This window comes from Myotis brandtii, unplaced genomic scaffold (assembly GCF_000412655.1).
Source record: "Myotis brandtii unplaced genomic scaffold, ASM41265v1 scaffold21, whole genome shotgun sequence".
NCBI lineage: Eukaryota > Metazoa > Chordata > Mammalia > Chiroptera > Vespertilionidae > Myotis > Myotis brandtii.
This window is the reverse complement of record NW_005357846.1, coordinates 311,913-334,645: the sequence shown is the minus strand read 5'-3', so window position 1 is coordinate 334,645 and position 22,733 is coordinate 311,913. Positions and strand designations below refer to the sequence as shown.

Genomic DNA, 22,733 nt, shown 5'->3' with positions numbered 1-22,733 from the left:
TCTGATTGATGCTTCTCTGTCTCTGGATCTGTTTTTGTTCATCAGTTTATGTTGTGCATTATATTCCATAAATAAGTTAGATCATGTGATATTTATCTTTCTCTGACTGGCTTATTTCACTTAGCATAATACTCTCCAGTTCCATCCATGCTGTTGCAAATGGTAAGAACTCCTTTTTTACAGCAACGTAGTATTCCACTGTATAGATATACCACAGTTTTTTAATCCACTCATCTGCTGATGGGCACTTAGGCTGTTTCCAAATCTTACTATGGTGAGTTGTGTTGATATGAACATAGGGATGCATATATCCTTTCTGACTGGTGTTTCTAGTTTCTTGGAATATATTCCTAGAAGTGGGATCACTGGGTCAAATGGGAGTTCCATTTTTAGTTTTTTAAGGAAACTCCATACTGTTCTCGACAGTGGCTGCACCAGTCTGCATTCCCACCAGCAGTGCATGAGGGTTCCTTTTTTTAATTGCTTTTCTTATCCATGTTCAACTTCTTGAATTCTATGATTATCCCACATAAGCCTCTATCACACATGATTTACACACATGCAAAATAATTATTTCTATCTCCCTAAAGATACCTTTTCTTAAATTAAAAATAGATCACAGGTGGGGTAGAATCAGTCTTCTTGATGTTAGGATAAGTTGCTGTCCTCTGCTATGTACATGATTGAGTAGACAACCGAGAGAAAGCTTGATTAATTCTAAATGATCTATTTGCTATAAAGACATAGTCTTTTTTTGTTGTTGTTGCCAATATTTAGTGTGTATCCTCTTTTGTAGCTATGCAAATTGAATTTTCAGGACTTGTTCTTTTATTTATTCAGGTATTATAATTCTAATTCTTCTTAGCTCTTGCTTCTTTACTGAAAATCATAGTTTGCCATTTTAAGACCAAGTTTTAAATCCTCTGTAAGGATTTAAACCTAGTAAACCTCATGGGTAATTATTACTGTCATCCTTGTCCAACTCTAGTGATTTTGTTTTATCCAAGTTAATTATTTATGAAAAACATTTATTTCATTTTCTTCTTATAAAATTATAGTAACTTAAATTTCATTTAAATGCATGTAATATATTTATCTCTCAATTACAGGTTGTTAAACTGAAGCAAATAGAGCATACTTTGAATGAGAAAAGAATATTACAGGCAGTAAATTTTCCTTTTCTTGTTCGACTGGAGTATTCTTTTAAGGTAAATTTTATTAATATCCAAATAAAATATTTTCATCTCATAATTTTTAAAAATATAAAGTTATAATAGGATTCTAAACCAGGTGATAAACATGGAGTGTTTTTTGTTTGTTTGTTTGTTTTTTTTTAAAAAGGTTTTGGTTCTCCCTGTGGAATTTGTTAAGGAAAATGTGTGATTTTTCATGAGGCTATATTATAAAATAAAAATTTCAATTTACCAAAATCCATAGTGACATTTTAATGAGGCAAATCAGCACACCTACATATCTTCTTTTTCTCCAGAGCCTTTTCTGCCACAATATCACTATCTTTTTTCACTTAGTAATTTGTGCTCTAGTCTTTTCATTCATATGAGTTAGAACAGACTTTGACCCTCCGCTCAAGTGTCTCATAAACTTTCAAAAGATTTGTTCTTTAAGTTGGCAGCTTTTCAGTTCCTTAGACTGATACTTCGCACCTCTCTGCAACATTGATTCATATGAAGCATTTTAATCTTTTTCCTCCTTTATTCTTTAAATAAAATAAAGACCTGCGAATTCCTGATGATGTTAAAAATCCTTAATTTCTCTGACCTAATGTAGTACATAAAATGTAAATGTTCTTGCTAACTTTTGCAAATTGTTTTTTGCCCTAGTTATTCCTCTGCATACACTATAACATTAAGTTATTACTGTGCTGTTTAATTGTTTAAAAGTTAAGTGTTCCCTTCAAGAGCAAGAACAGCAAAAATCCTAGAATAAATTGTGGAAGAATACTAGGGGGAAACATGAGTGCCCCACAGTAGAAAAGTTGGAACATTTTTTATTTCATCTTTAGTTCCCAATGTTCGTCATCTACCAGGTGGTTTTTTTTATGTCTTTTTCTAATTGAACATGGTGCTACCTTAAAATAGTTTGCTTTATTTATCCTTCCTATTTGTTTATAGGATAATTCTAATTTATATATGGTTATGGAATATGTCCCTGGGGGTGAAATGTTTTCACATCTAAGAAGAATTGGAAGGTTCAGGTAACTAATACTTTACTCTCCTTAAATCTTGCTGTGTGTGTTTTTTAAAAAAAAAAACACAAATTTTTAAGTGATGATCAATGTAAAAATTTATTTCATTCAATTTAGTAATATTTTATCTGTATGGAGAATTACATGGAAATATTACTAAGAGGCCACATACTGACTTTTAAAAATCAAATAAAAGCACTATGATACCAATGTAAATATTCTGCCATTAGTAAGTATTGTTTGAAATCTATTATTAGAATTTCCAGAAATGCAAACATTAATTGAATTTAAACATATCAGTATTTATTGAACAAATATTACGCAATTCTAGGGAAGAGGTTTGTGTAAGGATAAAGATAAAAAAGGCAATATATAGAAAAGATGATAATGATATCATGGTGATGTAATTATGAGAGTTAGTTTTGCACAAATTTAATTCGCCTTAATGTTGTTACTATGTTAAAGTTTAAAAATACATATATAATATATATGTACTGTACCTCATTAGGTTACTACAAAAAAGGCTACACAATTATTTAAATAGGTTATAGGTTGCTATCTTTACTGTGTGTAATAGTTTGTAAGCTACTACTGTTCATTAGTAATCACTAATAGAATGAAACTGAAACCAAGAATAGGTCCAGCTTCTTTCAGTACATTATATATTGGTGTAACTAACATATAAGTGTGAGTTCAAACAGGACTTATGATGGTAACTAGATTCATAAAAACACGATGTTAGACTTGGATTTCATTCCTTATCATACAACATATGTCAATTGTGACAGTGTTGATGAGATGGGGCTGAAACTGGAAGGGTGTTATAAAATATTGCCCCCCACATGTATTTTTCTTTACATATTTATTCATTCAACAAATATTTACAGAGCTCCTGATGTGTATGAGGCTCGTATCTAGAAAATACAGTGATAAGCAAAAAGAGCAGCATACGTAATCCTTTTTTTGAAATTAATCTATATTTCTGGTCCTACTAGATCAAATTCATGCCAATGGTCTTGAGGGAAATTCTATTCCTAGTTAACGTTGTTCACTGAGGGACACAAATCTGAAAGTCATTGCAATTTGTCAGGCAGATTAGCAGAATTCAGTGTATACATTAGGTGATGAAATAGAAACTCAGACTAAAAAGTCAGTACATCTTTTTGGAATAAGACTCAGAATGTGGCATCAAAGTCACATTGATCTATCAGTTGATCTCATCTATGTCTATAAGAATTGTACATATTTACACAAATATACAGCTTATACCTGTATTTATGTGTCTGCGTAAACATACATAGAAGATTGGAAATTCAGACTCCAGGATTTTATCTATGGTTTCTGGATGGGATTATGGATGTCTTGCTTTTCATTCACATTATATTTTTTCTATAATGAGCATATATCATTTTGTAATAAGAACAGATTAGGTAAAAATGGCAATAATCAGCAGATGATTTCAAGTAAAGAACTCTCCTATGTAGCAAAAATCTTTAAGCACATGAACTGTATGAGAAATGTAAATGGAACCCATCAACAGTAGCGATGACCGTGACAGACGATCTAATTGGCACGTCTGCTTTTCAGTCATCCTTAAGGTCAGCCATAATTACAAAAACATCAATATCTTCTACTGTAGCCAATAATAATTTAACATATGATGACAATTTGAAAGTTATATTTTTCTTCAATGTATGATTCTCACTAATCATACCAAAGCATTATTTGAAGACAATTTAGAGATTTACTAAATATTTGGAAATTAGGAAGATTATTTACACAGTTTTTAAAAAATATGTTTTACTCCCAATATATCTGAACTCCATATTAATTTTTTGTATAATCTACTGATTACTATGTGTTAACCCATTTTACAGAAATCCAATGTTTTGTTTCTTTGTAGTGAACCCCATGCCCGGTTCTATGCGCTCAGATAGGTGCTAACATTTGAGTACCTCCACTCACTAGACCTCATCTACAGAGATCTAAAACCTGAAAATCTCCTAATTGACCACCAAGGGTATATCCAGGTATGAACTGAACATACTATATATAATGTATTTGAGATAATACTAGGTAACAAGTTGTACGTATTTGACAACTACCAATATTGGAATGTTTTTTTCTTTGAGAAGACTATTACTTTTCCCCAATAGCTTAAAGAGAGCTTATGGTTCCGGTGCTATTACAGAGAACAAAAAGTCCCCTCAAGGATAGACCGCGTTTATATCCCCTGTAATCTGTGGCTGTGAACTGAGCACAGACTCCTGCATAAAGAATTAGTAATAGCTAAATTTGTGAGCACTCATTTAGGGCCACGCATTATTCCAAATGTTTTTTTATGTATCGTCTCTCTCTTTTTTTTTAGAGAGAGAATCATGTTTTTTATGTGTTTTGTTTTATTTTTTTTATTGAGTCTTAGAGATAGAAGAAGGGAGAGGGATAGAGAAAGAGAAATATTTATGAGAGAGAACATCATCGGTCCACTGCCTAATTTGTGAGCACTCATTTAGGGCCACGCATTATTCCAAATGTTTTTTTATGTATCGTCTCTCTCTTTTTTTTTAGAGAGAGAATCATGTTTTTTATGTGTTTTGTTTTATTTTTTTTATTGAGTCTTAGAGATAGAAGAAGGGAGAGGGATAGAGAAAGAGAAATATTGATGAGAGAGAACATCATCGATCCACTGCCTCCTCCTGGGGATTGAGCCCATAACCCGGGCATGTGCCCTCACTGGGAAATGAACCATGACCTCTTGGTTCCTGGGTCCATGCTAAACCACTGAGCCACACCAGCAGGGCTGTATCATCTCTTTTAATTCTGATAATGCCATGAAGTGCAAATACAGTTGTTATCCTCATTTTAAGGCTGATGAAACTAAGGCAGAGCAAGGTCACACAGGTGGAATCAGAATTGAATCCAGTCTGTCCCCAGCGTCCATGCTTTTTATACTACAGTGCAGCTGCCAAGTCTGGACTGGTGACAGTGTTTTCTTTCCGTTTCTGCTATCGATGGAGTGGGAGCGTCCCTTTTTACACACTTACCAGGTCTCCCCAGGGATGCTGCTGCACTTCTGACGAGATAATTAATGGCAAAGGACATACTGGAGTTAAGGGACACTTCTAGCACTCCTTCATTTTTATTAAGACTTTTGTTGTTGTTGTTCATTTGCTCCTTGGTTAGAGATGGGAAATGTTATTCAGCATTGGGTTGTTTCAACTATATTCACTAAATAGTGGCCCTCATAGATTAGCCTCAATTCCATTTAATTAATTTGTTTTACCTGGTTCTGTTTTTCACCCTGATTTTAAATTTTCAACTTCAGTACAATAAATACATTTATCATGAAATAATAATGTTCGCAGTTTTGTGCTTTTTTTTTCCTTCTGTAGGTCACAGACTTTGGGTTTGCCAAAAGAGTTAAAGGCAGAACTTGGACACTGTGTGGCACTCCGGAATACTTGGCTCCAGAAATAATCCTCAGCAAGGTATGCTTACACTGTCATTCCGCAAGACGTAGAGATAGAAGGCATGCACCAGTGTGGACTTTTATGAAAACAGTTTATTGACCTAATGTTATATTTTTATTTAATCTAAATTATAAATTTAAATCTATTTGTGCATAATTACTAAAAAAAAAAATAGAGTCTAACACTAATTCCATAAACTGTCTATTTTAACTCTGAATCTAATGGAAACTGTTAATAAATCTGACCTCTAGATCCATGTTTTGAAGCTGGAAGCATAGCTTTCTCATAATCATTCCCAGTCACAGGAGAGCAGTTACAAGAGGCAAATCTAAAGATGATATGCGCTAGTCGTCAGTTCTTTGTTTCAACTGTACCACTTACAAGAAATGTATGTTCATTGTTTTTTAATTTCAGTTTAAACATAGAAATATCACAGCAATTGAATAATTACAGTCTTATTGAAGACAGTTCTACTTCTCCAAACAGTGAAAATGTGGTGAGAGAAATATGTACTCATATCTGAAAGAACGGTTTAACTTCTCTTTTCCACTGCCATTCTTTGGTGGAGAAAGCTAGAAAGGAGAAATTAACAATAACTGGGCACAAATAGGAACAAGAAAAGAGGAAGGGATAAGCCACATACCTCAATATTTAGAAACTGAATATCTACCCCCTGAATAATTGAAAATGGCTAACCTATAGACGTGTTAGAATAAAAAAGATTTATTTTAGCTTTCTCTCATTATCATTCACACTTTATTTTTTAAAAATTATCTTTATTGTTTAAAGTATTACAAATGTCCCCCTTTCCCCTGAATTGACACCCTGTCTACCCCCCGCCCCCAGACCCTCACCTCAGGCCTACAGCACTATTTTCAGTGTCCATTGGTTAGGCATATATGCATCTTTTGCACTTGATCTTTTAGTTTTTTATAATCAAAATATCATTGCTATTAACACATTTCTTTTTTAACTATACTTAACAAATACAGAGTATGACAAAAGTAGGTTTACAGTTGTTCATATGGAAAATAATATAATAAGTAATAAATAATAATACAGGAATAAACTCTGTTTCATGTACTCACAACTGTAAATCTACTTTTGCCCCACCCTGTAATACAATGACAGAATAAGTGCCAAAACTTTTAAAATGTATATATATTGTAAAAGTAATAAATGGTTCACTGTACAAAATTCAGATACAGAAATAATATATAAAGAAATAATTTAAAAAAACTATAATCTCTCCACCAGAGGCAACCTTAAAAAAACAGTTTTATATAATTTTTATGCATGTTATCATAGTTGAGATATAGTGAATGTATAATTTTGTATTCAGCTTTTTTTCACTTGAATGATAACAAGTATCATTCTAATGGCTATTTGCAAATGTAACCACGAAATATTTCACCATTCTTCTATCATTGAATATTCAAGTTGTTTCCTTTTTTATTTTTTTCCTCTTATAAATAACTGAGATAATGGTCTTTGTATATAGCTTTTCTGCATTTTAAATTATTTTTTAAGATAAATTCCTGAGCCTCTTGATACATATTGCCAAAGTGCTTTCCAAAAAGATGGTAACATTTTATACTCTTGCCAGCTGTATTTGAGAGTGCCTATTTCACCACACTCTCTCCAGCATTGTGTATTCTTATTTTTTAAATCATTACTAATTTAATAGGCAATAAATAATATTTTAAGCCTCATGTTTTTATTAGATTTGTTTTAATACTTATAGCCATTTGGTATTTCTTTGTGTGTATATGAATTATTATTTCATGCCCTTTGCCCATTTATTTATTGTAATTTAGTTTTTCTTATTGATTTGTTTTCATTCTCTATATCTAGGGCATTAAAAACATCTGGCACATTTATTATGAACATTAGCACACAATCTACAACATAGAAATCAAAGCTTAGTAAAAGAATCTTGTTCAACATTACATGCTTTCATTATAATAAAAATATTGTAATGAATGACAGCATTAGTGAGTTAAATTAAAAGAGTTAAATAAAGTTAATGCCTATTTCTATTAGCAAAACAAAGTGCTATTCCAATTATACCAGTCTCTCCCTTTTAAAAAACATGCAGAAGCAGAACAAAAATGAAAAGAAAAAATCTCTACATATAGTATTATATTTTAACTCATAATTTGAAAACTAAATAGTTTGAAAAGCTAAAATTTTGAGAAAAGGTTGAAATGTGGGGAGCGGTGAAGATAATTAGAGGATACACTTAACCAAAGATCTGGCAAGAACTCAGCTCATTCCTCTCTATGATCAGGTTATTCTTTCATAATCTTTTGTGCCAATTGACACTGATCATTATTGATAACAAACATTATGTAAACATGCTAATATTTGAACTTTGTAAATACTTCTATGTCTTAATTTTAGTAAATGTAAAATGAATAAACAACCCATGTACAAATAACCTTAGTCTTGTATATTTGGTTCACAGCACCCTTTCAGGATATGTGCTGTGCACACTCAAGGCACTTGTTATATACATTGTTTCCTTTCATTAGATACAATCAGTCCTCTAAAACCCTATGAATTATCTTTTCTATATACCTTTTAGAGATGAGAAGCAATACAGTCAATAAAGTATACTTAAACATTTACATTTATTGGGTTCCAAATTAAATGTTTAGCTATCATAAGATCTTGTGAAGTGGATGGGACTTTCCTTAGTATACTTACTCTCCTAAAATCCAACGATAAAGCATATTCTGAAGTCAACTCCATTACTTATTATGAAATGCAATATCTACTATTTTGCTTCAAAACTTTTGACATTCCTAGCATTCTCTAGAAAACCTGGTTCAAACGATCATAGGCCTAAAGTGGACTTCAAGGGGTAATTTGGTCCTACTCCCTTCCTATTGTTGCGCAACAATTAAAGTATCGCAATTGAATAGGGAATATTTTATTGTCCGTAATATTCTTAATGATTTTAGAAAGAAGATTTAATAATATTTTCTAATATCCAATTTCAATATTTAGAAAGTTTCCTATATTTAATTTAAACCTGACCTGATAAGTTTTGTTCATGTTTTTATTCTATCCTGAATAACTCAGTAACTGCTTTTGAAAAAAAATGTCCCATGCTTGAAGGTCATTTTGAAGTCATCAATGACTTCATTCTCTGCAGAGTGGATACTAATTGACATTTGGTGTTCGTTTCTCTTAGGGCTACAATAAGGCAGTGGATTGGTGGGCATTAGGGGTGTTAATCTATGAAATGGCAGCTGGCTACCCCCCATTCTTTGCAGATCAACCAATTCAGATTTATGAAAAGATTGTTTCTGGAAAGGTAAGAAATACATTTTATTATTCCTCTGTTATTCATTATTTCTGTACATGAATTTTAAGCTTTATAGATTGAAGCCATTTGATATCATATTATTCCTAACTTCAAAAAATATGGAAATGTTCAGAGTTGCTGTCCTTGTATCTAGCATTCATTAAAGATAATAGCATAAATGTTAAGTTATCAAAGTCTCTTAAGAAAAAAGGGCATTTTGATAAATACATTAGCAAAATAATAAAACATTTTCTAGTCTTAGCAATTTTATCACTTGCAAAACACAGCATCATAGCCCTAATCCTGAGTATTCCTTCAAATAAATAAAAATTGTTAGTCATTTCATGTAGCTGTGTCCTTGAAGAGATGTTTCAGGGGCTTTTTAAAAATATGCTCTTGCTTTTTCAGGAAAGACTTCTTGTTTGAATTACGTCATACACCACATAATTGAGAGTAAATATAAAATAGATATTCTTAACATAGAAATTCATAGAATTTATGTAAACAATTGTTTATGTTCATTGTGATTATAATTGTCATTTATCTTTAGCAAAAATGGAAATAACTAATTTTTCTTGACCATCAATAGATTTACTGTCATAGTATTTTACATTTTCTAATTACTCCATTAACCTACCCTTTTTTTACATTTATAATCCCTAGTTTTGTTTCCAAAGTATTTGTTTAGAGTTAGTCATTCGCTCTTGCCTTGGCTCATACCGCAGGTCTTTTTAAAAGATATTACAGTCAATTTTAATAGAGATGAGCCTGATTCTTTCTACTATATAGCAAAGAAAGAGTAACTTAAAATCCCCAGAAGAAGGCCTTCTATATTTACGATAAAGTTTATGGAAAGGGATTTTTTTATTTTTCCCTTTTGCTATTTTTACACATAGTATGTTCTGTTTATCTGTGGGTTTTTTTGTTTTTTAGATTACATAGCCCCATTTAGAATATGACCAGGAATAGGGCGTTAATCTTGACATGACATCACCCTGAGATGTGATGTAGTTGACTTTTTTGTACTTTGTGACCTTTTAAGGCAGAGATTAACCTAATAAACCTAAAGAATCTAGAAGGAGGTAGAGAAAGAGTCTATATTTCTTCGTAGCTCAGCCAGGTTCACACTCTACATTTAGTATTAAAGCTGACAGTCAGCATCAATGAACGTAAAATTCACAATGTTAACTTGAAAGTTGCAGTGTTAAGAAGGCAACCTAAATGTCCATAACCTAGTAATTTAACTTTTTACCAAGACCCAAATTTATCTTATAGTGCATATGCAGTCTACTGGGGTCAAAAGATTTTTCAGTTATATTTAAATGTATTTTATGGGGAAATTTTTGTGAAAAACAAATGCCTCTTACAGATAAGTAAACTAAAAATGGGCAGTGAAAATTTTACAGAAAGGCAGAGAGAAGTATTTTAAGTCATGAAGTATCAGTGCTGCCCTTGTTACTTTGGTAGCTCTCTAGGCTTCACATTTCTTCTTATGTTTGTAATTGTTTCCACTAAGCAGAATGTTAAAGTTACAGTAAAAGAGCCTTTGAAATGAACAAAAGAAAACATCAAAAAAATTCATAGAGGAGGAAGTGATTTGTTTTTTAAGAATTTGAAAAGTAATTATGCAAACTCCCAAGAGAGAATAAAAACCAAAGGTCATATGAAGAATGATGCGAGAACTAAGATACTTAGAAATCACTGAATGGAAGAAGCATATTTTGCCAATCCAAAGACTAAGAATGCAGAACTATAATAATTCCAAATAATTTAATTGCTGGTAATTACAAAGTTCCTGAATCTTCACTATATTGCTTTTATTTATGCTTAACTTCCTAAAAGGAATAAAACTATCTGACAAGGATGCTGTCACAAGTAAATTTCATTTACTTTGAAAAATTGCTTTAGTGAAAAAAAATATATCTTCATCTGTATGAATTGGCCTCGGTTTGCCAATCATTCTATACTGCATAACATTTTTTTCAGCTGTTCATGAATATGTTTTTATTTCATATCATATCTTAACATTTAGGATCCAATAGTAGCTTAAACTTCAAATCTGCATATATTCTAAAAATCCTAACAGTTTACATCTTAATCACCTTAGAAGAATAGCAACATAAAAGTTTGTCATATGACAATATTTGATTTTTTTTCTTCATTTATTTAGAAATATGATAGGGTGTTTTGCTTTTGACTGAAGATGCCAGATTGTCTCTCCCCATATTGGATATTATAAAGTTATTTTTATTCCTTGGTCTCTTTCCTCAGTTAAAATAGAACTCCTGAAAGCAGAATATAGCCATTAAGTGATCTCTAGGATCTGCATTATGTGAATATAAAATCATCTTCATCACTCCCCAATAAAAGCATCTGTTTCAACACTGAAATCCAAAGTAGATGTACCTCTCTCCATATTACAAAAGTGTTATCCCTGGGTTTGGTTCTAGTCAAGGGCATATGCCTGGGTTGTGGGCTCGATCCCCAGTAGGGGGCATGCAGGAGGCAGCCGATCAATGATTCTCTCTCATCATTGATGTTTTTCTCTCTCTCCCTCTCCTTTCTCTCTGAAATAAATAAAGATATATATTTTTTAAATCCAATTATGGCCTTTTATTTGTAAATGCTATATTTGTATTTACAATGTTTTAATGGTTTTGATGACGTAATGTCACTTGAAAATATACTTGCATCCAAAATTTTTCTAATTTTTAAAAATGTATATTATTATTTTACGTAGCAACATTTTATGTTGATTATATTTTCCATTCTGAAACCAGGTTATAAAGATTATAGATGTCAGTGTCCTATACAAGTTAAAATAAACTGTATTTAATGAAGTGATTAATTCACTAACGTACATATATTTGAACATTAGATTGTTAGGTACTGTCTCTATTACAATATTGTAACTCAAACTGGTATTTTTAAATATACAGAAAGATGATCAATCAGCTTGTGAGATTCTCTCCTACACATATTTGCCTTTTAAAAAAAACAAAAGAGGAGGTATTTGAATGTCAAATTATTCATGCAACATTAAGGTTCAGGTTTTAAGATGCACATGAACAGAAAAGTCTTATAATTCCTGCATTTTGTGCCTCATCCTAACAATATATGTGCTGAGTTTCTGCAGTCTTTAAATTTCGTGCTCAGTAGCATATACTTTATGACAAGAATCAGTTATGGTTTCCATAGCAACTCTATCTGGCTGCATTATTCTTGGAAATATGAAAGTTAATATTGTGTTCAAAAATGATACTTGCAAATAAGTCAGTCAAGGAACAGCCGTTAGGGAAACCATAACTTTAGAGCCCTTGACTTATGTAATTTAATAAAAATTGTTAACTTCATTATATATTAAGTAGATATTATTCCATTTTTAATGAGCACCAAAAATGTATAAGGAAACACTGTATAAAAAATAAAGTTGTAAACAGATGCATATATAGAATGATCAAAGAGTTAGTTAATTTTTTTTCTGGAGGAAAATTCACATTCACATGAAGGGAAATTGATTATCAGCCAAATGGCTATTCCTCATGTGTCCAGAGTCTCTAAGACCATTCCCAGGTTAGGAGATTCACTGGGTGGACTCAAAGAATTCAGCATATAGTGATAATCAAGGAATGGATACCTTACATTATAACGCACACCTTCTTTGTAAGGTGCCTTCCAAGGAAAAGATACAAAGCAAAATCAGCAAAGGGAAAAGGCCCCTGGGGAAAGTCCAGAGGAAACCGGGCACGGGCTCTCCCACCCCACCAGTGTGACTCAGTGGCTGAGCATCGGCCCCTGCACCTAGAGGTCACCTGTTCGATTCCAGGTCAGGGCACATGCCCTGGTTGTGGGCTCGGTCCCCAGTGGGAGGCGTGCAGGAGGCAACCAGTCAATGATTCTCTAGCATCATTAATGTTTCTATCTTTCTCTCCCTCTCCCTTCCTCTCTGAAATCAATAAAAGTATATTTTTTAAAAAAAGAGTCCTCTCCCCCTGTTAAAGGGTCTTCTTTAAGAAGAGGAAAAGATCAATAATATAAATAATAAAATAGCAATAAATACATATCTGTTAATAATTACTTTAAATGCAAATAGATTAAATGCTCCAATCAAAAGACTGCAGTGGCTGAATGGATAACAAGACCCTTACATAGGCTGTCTTCAAGAGACTCACTTCAGGTTGAAAGATACACACAGACTGAAAAGTATAGGCATGGAAAAAGATACTTCATGAAAATAGAAACGAACAAAAATCTGGGATAGCAATACTTACACAAAATAGACTTTAAAATAGAGGCTTTAACAAGAGACAAAAAAGGACCCAGAAATTCCACTTCTGGATATTTATCCAAAGAAACCCAAAAGAGATATACATTCATGGTTTCATTGCAGCATTATTTATAATAGCCAAGATATGAAGACAACCTAAATGTCTAGGATATAATGGAATATGACTCAGCCATAAAAAAGGATGAAATCTTACCATCTGCAACAACATGGATGTACCTAAAGGGTTTAGTGCTGAATGAAATAAGTTAGACAGAGAAAGATAAACGCTATATGCTTTCACTTATATGTGGAATCTAAAAAACAAAATAAAGGAATAAGCAGAACAGAAACAGACTCATAGAAACAGAAAACATTTTGATGCCAGATGGGGAGGGGTGTTGTGGGATGTGTGAAAAAGGTGAAGGTATACATGTGCTTTTGGGGAAATTAAAGGCCATTTTCTATTTGTGGCTATAGTTAAAGACACTTAGACTACTCAGAAGTCATTTTGATTAAATACAAAAGCATTCTTTTCTATTTGCATAAAACCCAGGGCCATTTTTAACTCCGTTCTGAGATCATTGAAAATTCTTATTAATACCTGCTTTGACAGCCCTTTACTCTAGTGGGCCTATGGGCAAATGCTTGCAACTTGTTGGGCAGGGGAGGGAGTGAGGATGGGGTGGGTGATAGCCTTCTGTAACCATCTGGGTTTGTTGTGTCTACCACTGTTTCTGCACAGGTAAGAGGACATATCAGAGAGCCCACAGTTGTGGAATCAATATTAATAAGTATTTTTCATTGTCCTAGATCTTTCTGTTTATAGATACGATCCAGGTTGATTAAAGTTTCCCCAGGCCCTACGAGGCAGTGTGGAACCTGGCACCACATCTATGGAAAGCCTAATATATGAAAAGTTGTTATGCCTTTTAAAAATGATTAGACATGCTAATTTTTGCTACATAAATTCTTTATTGGGATTGTAGATTTCTAAGGACTGTACTTAATTTATAAGAGATAATTTCTTTAAATTTATTCCAACATACTTGTGGACAGAAGTTAACAGATTATTGTTGTGAGCTGTGTGCAAACGCTTTGGGGTCATTTTGGCCCAGAAAATTTTATCCGAATGTATAAAGGATAATGAACTAGTTAAGTGATCTTTTGTCAGTTCCTGAAGAACAGCAGTAAAATTTTCCCTTCTTCTTCAAAGATAAGCTTTGTAATTTCTGTGATTGAGCTGAATGTAGACAAATTTGACTTTGACCTTATTTTATTTCTAAAAGAAAAAACAGTCAGTAAACCAGTTAGTGAATTTCGTTTAAACCACCCAGTGTGGATACAGTAACAACGTGAACTGATTGGCTTTTTGGATGTAACTTCCTCTTAAATTTTAGGAAATAATAGTCATTACTGAAACCAAAATGTATAAGACTTACAGTGGGTGCTGAAAACAGAACAAATACTCCGTTGAGTCTGCTCAATTCGGACTGAGTTTCATAGTTGGTTTAGCATATTACATAATGTAGTTTGACAGTTGTTTAGGATGTCAGCTATATTCACAATGTTGTCCTTACAAAACGGTTACACTTATCCATTTTCTCTCTCACTCTATCAAATGTTAAGCACAGAAGAAAAAAAGAAAGTGTTCTGTAAAGTAACAGGTGAAGCATGAAACAAGAAGAAAGGAGGGCCTTCCTGCACCCTCCAGATGATTCTTAGAGCACACACTGTCCTTGGTTGCCTAGAAACATAATGATAAATATTCTTGTCCTCCAGGTTCCTTCTTTGGTTCAAAAATTCAGCTCCAGATCCTTAAATGTTATCTTAATGGAAAGGTTGAAAAAATGAAAAATCTATTGAATTAGTGCCTGCAAGATACTAGACATGATGCAAAGCAGTTTCATAAAAGTTATTTCGTTTCTTTTCATACCTGTCAGATGAAATATACTTTCATCATTTTATGGAAGAATTAACAGACTCAGAAAAGTAAAGGGTTTTTCTCCAAAGCATAGAGCATATATGTAACTGTAGTTGTGGTTGGAAGCTAGGTATTCTTTCTACTAAATAAATCGTTTGGTAGATTTCTGAGATGACAAGAATGTTTAGTTTTATTTCTTTTAACTCCCTCATCCTGTATGTAGATAAATCAAGACTCAGAATTGCCCAAAGACAAAAGGAATTTTGTGGGCAAAGCAAGAAATAGACTCAAGAGCAGTGCTTCATTGTTCCTTCACTTGGCCGTAGTGACTCTTCACATCTTTGTTGTATTCTTGCATTACTGATCTTTCCTTCTCATTCTCCTTGGCTTTGTCCTCTTTTCTTCTTTCTTCATGACTTTGAATGCCAGCTAACAATTTCTAAATTCATTTTTTTAGTCCGTACCTGACTCATGAGTTACAGACTCTTGTATTCAACTTCCCACCTGAGATCTCCATGCCTAATAAACATTTCAAATTCAACCTGTCTAAAACTGACGGATTTTTGTTTTCCTTAACTAATGCATTTCTCCCACCACCTTTCCCATCTCAGTTGATGACAACATTATCCTTTCAGTTACTCAGGCCAAAACACCCTGGAGACCTCACCAATGCACAGGAAAACCATTTTGGCTCTATCTTTAGAAAATATGCAGAATTCAATCACTTCTTACCACCTCCACTGACACTGTTGTCTTCTGAGTCACTAGAGTGAGTCTTTAAAAATATTGAATCAGATCCTGTTATTCCACCCAGAACCTTGCAATGATTCTCTATTTTCTTAAGAATAAAAAATAAAGACCTTATAATGCAAGGTTTTGTGAGGGGTGATAGGATGACAACATTTTTAAAGTGTCACTCATCACTAAGTTATCTGTCTTCCTCACAAGAATGTAAACGCTGTGAAGACAGGAATCTTTGTCTTATTTTGTTTGCCACCATATCCAAAGTACATCCGTGTCCAGCCCATCGAAGGTGTCTAATTGGTATTTGTCAAATTTGAATATATGCATTCATTAAATATTTCTTGAGCTCATCATATATGCAATACCAGTGCTGGATACAGCAAATCAGTGTGGTCCCTGCCTCCAAGAAGCTTTCAATTGTGGTTTACAATTGTGAGTAGATGCCCACTGTCAGGGATACTGACTTACTTGGTCTTCTGTGTATTCTGAACATCTGTGTTTTTAAGTGATCACAGACAATTTTGATACACACCATGTATTCTGTTTGCCTATACTTCACTGTGGAAGTATATTTATTCTAAAGAATATACCATGAGGAAATTCAGAAGTAACTTGGTCTCTAAACGTTGGGGGGAGGGGGAGAATCATAAATAGGAAATATTAGGGGGGAAAAAGACCAAATAAACACTCTAAAAAGTGTATATTGCACAAACACCTCTTTCATGTTAAATAATGCCAGTTTCCAATAATCTTATCTCTTAGATCTAATGGTTTAATGGGTCTAGACCAGTGGTTCTCAACCTTCCTAATGCTGCGACCCTTTAATACAATTCCTCATGTTGTGGTGACCCCCAACCATAAAATTATTTTCGTTGCTACTTCATAACTGTAATTTGCTACTGTAAACAATATGTAATTATATATGTGTTTTTCAGTGGTCTTAGGCGACCCCTGTGAAAGGGTCATCCGACCACCAAAGGGGTCTCGACCCACAGGTTGAGAACCGCTGTTCTAGACTGTCCCTTCTCCGTATCCGGCTCTTTACAGCTGCTTCCACGTTATTTGCCCTGGCATGGCCTGGCAGGAAGATGGAAGAGTCGGGAGGATTAAGTTATTTTCCCAACAGTGAAACTGAGTTGGTAGCTTCACTGGAGCTCAGGTTCCTTGTCTTTAAAATGAAGGTTAGACTAAATTAAACTGAGCTCGCTCTAGCTCTGATATTCCAGGATTCTGATTACACTTTCTACAGCAGTTATAATTGATAATAGTGATAGAAATCGTGCCATTCCTGATACAGTTTTGAAGGGAAAATGAGTCATTCTTCCCATTATAGAAACCTTTAGTGTTTCCAGGTGTGGCAAAATGTAGGTTTACAATTGTGAGTGTGCAAAGCACAGTTCATTCTTGTATTATTAACTAATGATTTTATTATTTTCCATACGCACAACTGTAAACCTACTTTTACCCCACCCTATGCTATAAAGGTTTTACAATTAAAACATAATTTTAAGTTATTTTCTGTTTTGGTTTTGCTTTTGTTTTGGGAGTTTTTGTTTTGGTTTGTTTTGTTTTGCTAATTCCAGTTTGATGAGTCAACATGGGTGGATGTTCCCTCAGAAAGAAACCAGATTTCTGATTAAATTTTAGAACAATGCTGGGGAAGATTCTTTCACAAGAATTCTCATTATTTCTCCCTCGGTATGCTTTAAGGCTATGACGGATTCTCATCATTAACATGGCTTACTATGAGAGTGTGGGCTACTGATCAGAAACTCTGGGGAGCCAGAGGGTGTGATATGGAGGTGAGGAGGCTGTGTCTACAACTTGAAAAGGTTCCTAAATGATTCTGTTATCTACCATTACCACCCCCCACTGCCACTCCCCATTTGGAAGTCACGGTTCTGAAGATTAAACAGATGCACACACACATTAACCAATTCAAGACCATCATTTTATCTGCATTCCAAAATAAAGAACTACTACTTTATTTAGGTGTATATATTCTTCATGCATTGCATTGCATATTACCTGAATTCAGAAGATAATTTATATGTAGTGCATACTGTCCACCATTCTGAACACCATAACGGAGAGAATAACTGACACATTACATTGAACAGTTCATGCAAACTATTCATCAACAAAGATAGCTTTACTCCAAATAAGTTATTTCTTTGGAATCTAAACAAAGAATATATCCACCATATATAGATAAATTGTGTTATTTTTTAAATAGCGTGCCTTTTGAATACCCATATGCTCTAGTTTTTTTCCAACTAGGATAAAGAAATGTATAGCAAATATTTTTAAGATGAAAATTTCAGTCTTTTATAAAGTTACTGACAATAACTATCACCAGGTTATTGAGTCATGGAAATAGTATAGACTAATTAAAAGTATATATGCTAGAGTCAGAGTACCTGGCTTGAAATTACAGCTTTACCAGTTATTAGCTCTGCAGTATTGGGCAAATTACTTAATCTTTTTAGCTCTCAACTACATCACCTTTAAAATAATAATACCGGTACTTACTTCAGTGCTATGTTTTGGATTTCATGAACCAGTGCATATAAACTGTTTAACACAGTGCCTAACTTGTAATAAGCCATTGTGTGAAAAGTAAAATCTAAGGAAGGTGGTAATTCACATGCCTTTTTTTTTAACATAAAACTTATTATCTGTGTTAATTCAGACTTTTAAAAAATGAAGCTTCTGGTTGCTAATTTGTATGAGTTGACCTCCAAATCATGGTCATTTACTAGCTATGCAACCTTTGAATAGTCTTTGGTTACTTGGCTCAAATATTATTTAGTTTTTCTCTGGTATGGTGATAATGTTAGTTTATTATTTACATTTTAAAAATTTTATCTGTCACTGGCAGAAAAAATAAAATTTCTGTATAAAGAAGTGAATAGAGTTGCAAATAGTGCTCCTCGAATTTCCATGTCTGTACATATGAATCACTTGGAGATAGAAGCTCAGAGTTCCAGGCTTAAAGCCCCATCATTTGAAGTAAGCCCCAGGAATCTGCATTTTTATCCTCTTTCCCAATTGATTCCAATAGAAGTGTGTCCTATGACCACTCTTTGGGAAACATTTGGCATGAGAGTGGCAGTCAGAAGACTGGTTATGAATCTGACATTGCCATAGAATTGAGCTGTGCATGCTCATGACTTAACTTCTATTTTGAGAACATAAGAATATATATCAAGTATGTTGAGATTTTTGAAAATGGGAGTTATATACAGTATGTGTGAAGACAGTGTAAATAGCAGAATGTATGAGGTTAGAAATCATAAGACTAGATGCCTAGTCCCAGCTTAGCCACTTTATAGTCTGATGATTTGTTAAGTTATGTAATATCTCTGAATCTTAATTTCTCCATCTCTAGAGTTAATGCCATATCCATTGAGTATGTCTTATCTAATTAGGATGTAAGTTTCATGAAATCGGAGACTTTATTTTTGCTCACTGCTGTATATCCAGCAGCTGGAATAGTGCCTGGTACATAGCAGATACTCAATAAGTAATTGTAAAATCAATGAACTACATTATTTGAAATGATCTAATGAGTTCTGAGAATCAAAACACAAAAATGTCCCAGTTTCTTCCCTCTAGAAACTCCTACTCTATGAAAGACAGACATCCACAAATACTACAGTATAGTTGATTGAATGCATTGTGGAAATTAACTGAGGTAATGTGATGAGTCACTTTGCAAGTTATAAGGTGATAGTGGTACTTGTAGAGAACTAAAGTAAGAATGTAAGGAGTTCAGAAATGGATCTGTTAACTCTTTAAAGCATTTTCTACAGAGGTCTATAGTCAGTTGGAAGTCAATGCCATGATAATCCAGAAAATAGAGTATGTATTTCGTGGGGCGTGGGAATATGAAATGAGACCAAGGCTTGGCGTGCATAATAGAGAAAGGAGATTAGAATGAAAGTGCAGGTGAGCACACATAGACATGCATAGATATTTGCACATACATACCTGCATGTGTGATGGGAAAGAGGAAAAGTTGAAAAGGATAGTGGAGAAGAGGCAGTAATGAAAGAAAAGAGTAAAAGATGTAGATATAGCTATTCCTTCTAATATCATCTTTTAATTTTTTAGTACACATATTAATAAGAGGGTGAGAACTGGGAGTTATGTTGGAGTAGAGAGTTAGAGGAGAAGAATTTGTTAAAACAAAAACAAAAATAGTCCTAGGTCTCCTAGGACTAATACTTTATTTTATTGATTGCCAAATATATAATAACATCTTCTGTTATTTTAGGTGTTTTTTGTTGTTTTGTTTTAAGGCTGGAGGTCAGTCAACTCATTGTAAAATCTTCATAATTTGGGAAGTAGGAAATGCTTGTAAACCAATCCAAATCATTTTTATACTGTTGCATAATAGCAGAATTATGTTAAAAATTCACCCACTAATAAATACATGGAAAACGGTTTCCTGTGCTGTGAAAGGAAGTGTGGGTTTTTATAATCATTTTTAGACTTCTTTTTTTATCATCTCTTTTCAAAATGCGAATACTGATATCTTTATATTCTGCTTTTTCTATTTAAGTTACAAGTTTAAATTTGTATGACTCTAAGACAGAACTTTGTAACGTGGGATCCAAGAGATGGGGAGCCTTCTGACGCTGCTGGAAAAGTTCTATATGTCATACATGTTTTTCTGGATTTGGGGGGGGGAGGGGTTATGTTCAAGAGGGTTCATGACTGAAACAGGGGCCTGAAAGCATAATTTCATTCACCCAAATAATTCTTTTCTCTACGACTACTATGGGGACTGAAATGTGTAGTTAAAAGTATTTGAAGGTTATCACCACATATTTTTTGTTCATATAATGACCTATCATCTTTTTAAAAAACTTTCTGAAATCAAAAGAGAAATAGCATGAGTCTTGGGATGTGTGTTTGATCCCACGGTATGTTTGTGCAGGTTCGATTCCCATCGCACTTCAGTTCAGACCTGAAGGACCTTCTACGGAACCTGCTGCAGGTAGATTTGACGAAACGGTTTGGAAATCTGAAGAATGGTGTGAGTGACATCAAGACTCACAAGTGGTTTGCCACAACAGATTGGATTGCTATTTACCAGAGGAAGGTGAGTCTTTCCCTTCTTCCATTTAAAAGCTTTTTTAAAGCTGATGTTTAAGTTATATGTAATAGAAATATTTTCTGTCCCCCCCTTTTTATTGAATTTATTGGGGTGACACTGTTAATAAAATTATATATGTTTCAGGTGCACAATTCCACACACATCTTCTATACTCTGTATTGTGTGTTCACCACCCTAAGTCTAGTCTCCGTTAATTACCCTTTATCCCCCCTGCTGTTATGAATGTATTCACTTTCCCATTATAGTAGACTAGAGGCCTGCTGCTCAGATTCATGCACCGGTAGGTTCCTTCAGCCTGGCCTGTGGGGATCGGGCTGAAACCAGCTCTCTGACATCACCCGAGGGGTCCCAGATTGCGAGAGGGCAGTTCTTATACCCCAGAATTGGGCTTCCTCCTCTCTGGTTCCAGGTGCATCACCTGAGAACCATAGCTGCCAAGTCTCCGCAGCTTAGCAGCTCCTGCATTTAGCGTCTGCCCCTTGGTGGTCAGTGTGCATAAAGATTTACCAGAGAAACAGAGCCAATAGTATGAATCTAGAAAAAGACATTTACTAATTACTAGAGGCCCGGTGCACAAAAATTTGTGCACTCAGGGGGGTCCCTCAGCCCGGCCTGTGCCCTCTCACAGTCTGGGACCCCTCGGGGGATGACCACCTGCTGGCTTAGGCCTGCTCCCTGGGGGATTGGGCCTAAGCTGGCAGTCAGATATCCCTCTGGCAGCCCCGGAGCCCTCGAGGCATGTCCACTTGCCAGCGGGGAGCAGGCCTAAGCTGCAGTCGGACATCCTTAGTGCTGCTGAGGCGGGAGAGTCTCCCACCACCACCGCTCTGCTGGCAGCCGTCAGCCTGGCTTTTGGCTGAGCAGAGCTCCCCCTGTGGGAGCGCACTGACCACCAGGGGGCAGCTCCTGCATTGAGCATCTGCCCCCTGGTGGTCAGTGTGTGTCATAGTGACCAGTCATTCCCAGTCGTTCTACTGTTAGGGTCAATTTGCATATTACTCTTTTATTATAGAGGAGTGCCTGGGTGAGGGGCTGATGGCTGTTTGCAGGCTGGCCACAGCCCCTACAGTGTGGGGGTCCCCACTGGGGTGCCTGGCCATCCTGGGTGAGGGGCTGAGGGCCGTTTTCAGACTGGCTAAGCCCCCCAGCGGGGGCCCTCACCCCATGAGAGTGTGGCCAGCTTGGGTGAGGGGCTGATGGCTGTTTGCAGGCTGGCCACAGCCCCTACAGTGTGGGGGTCCCCACTGGGGTGCCTGGCCATCCTGGGTGAGGGGCTGAGGGCCGTTTTCAGACTGGCTAAGCCCCCCAGCGGGGGCCCTCACCCCATGAGAGTGTGGCCAGCTTGGGTGAGGGGCTGATGGCTGTTTGCAGGCTGGCCACAGCCCCTACAGTGTGGGGGTCCCCACTGGGGTGCCTGGCCATCCTGGGTGAGGGGCTGAGGGCCGTTTTCAGACTGGCTAAGCCCCCCAGCGGGGGCCCTCACCCCATGAGAGTGTGGCCAGCTTGGGTGAGGGGCTGATGGCTGTTTGCAGGCTGACCACAACCCCCAGCCACCCAAGCTCCCAGTGGAGGCTAGCTTGAAGCAGATATCTGGATTTATTTGTCTTCTATAATTGAAACTTTGTTGCCATGAGTGGAGGCCTCAGCCGGCTCAGGGCTGGCGGGAAGCTTGGCTTCCTCCATCGCC

General features: G+C 35.2%; 1 protein-coding gene across 1 annotated transcript in view; it reads left to right on the top strand.

Moving 5' to 3' along the window:
- The window catches only part of PRKACB (protein kinase, cAMP-dependent, catalytic, beta), a 54,280-nt gene that overhangs the window by 22,636 nt on the left and 8,911 nt on the right, over positions 1–22,733 (top strand). Inside the window, 6 exon segments of the mRNA XM_005865699.2 lie at positions 1,110–1,208; positions 2,133–2,215; positions 4,110–4,236; positions 5,599–5,694; positions 8,876–8,998; positions 20,867–21,031. Of these exon segments, the coding sequence (XP_005865761.1) occupies positions 1,110–1,208; positions 2,133–2,215; positions 4,110–4,236; positions 5,599–5,694; positions 8,876–8,998; positions 20,867–21,031 (693 nt within the window).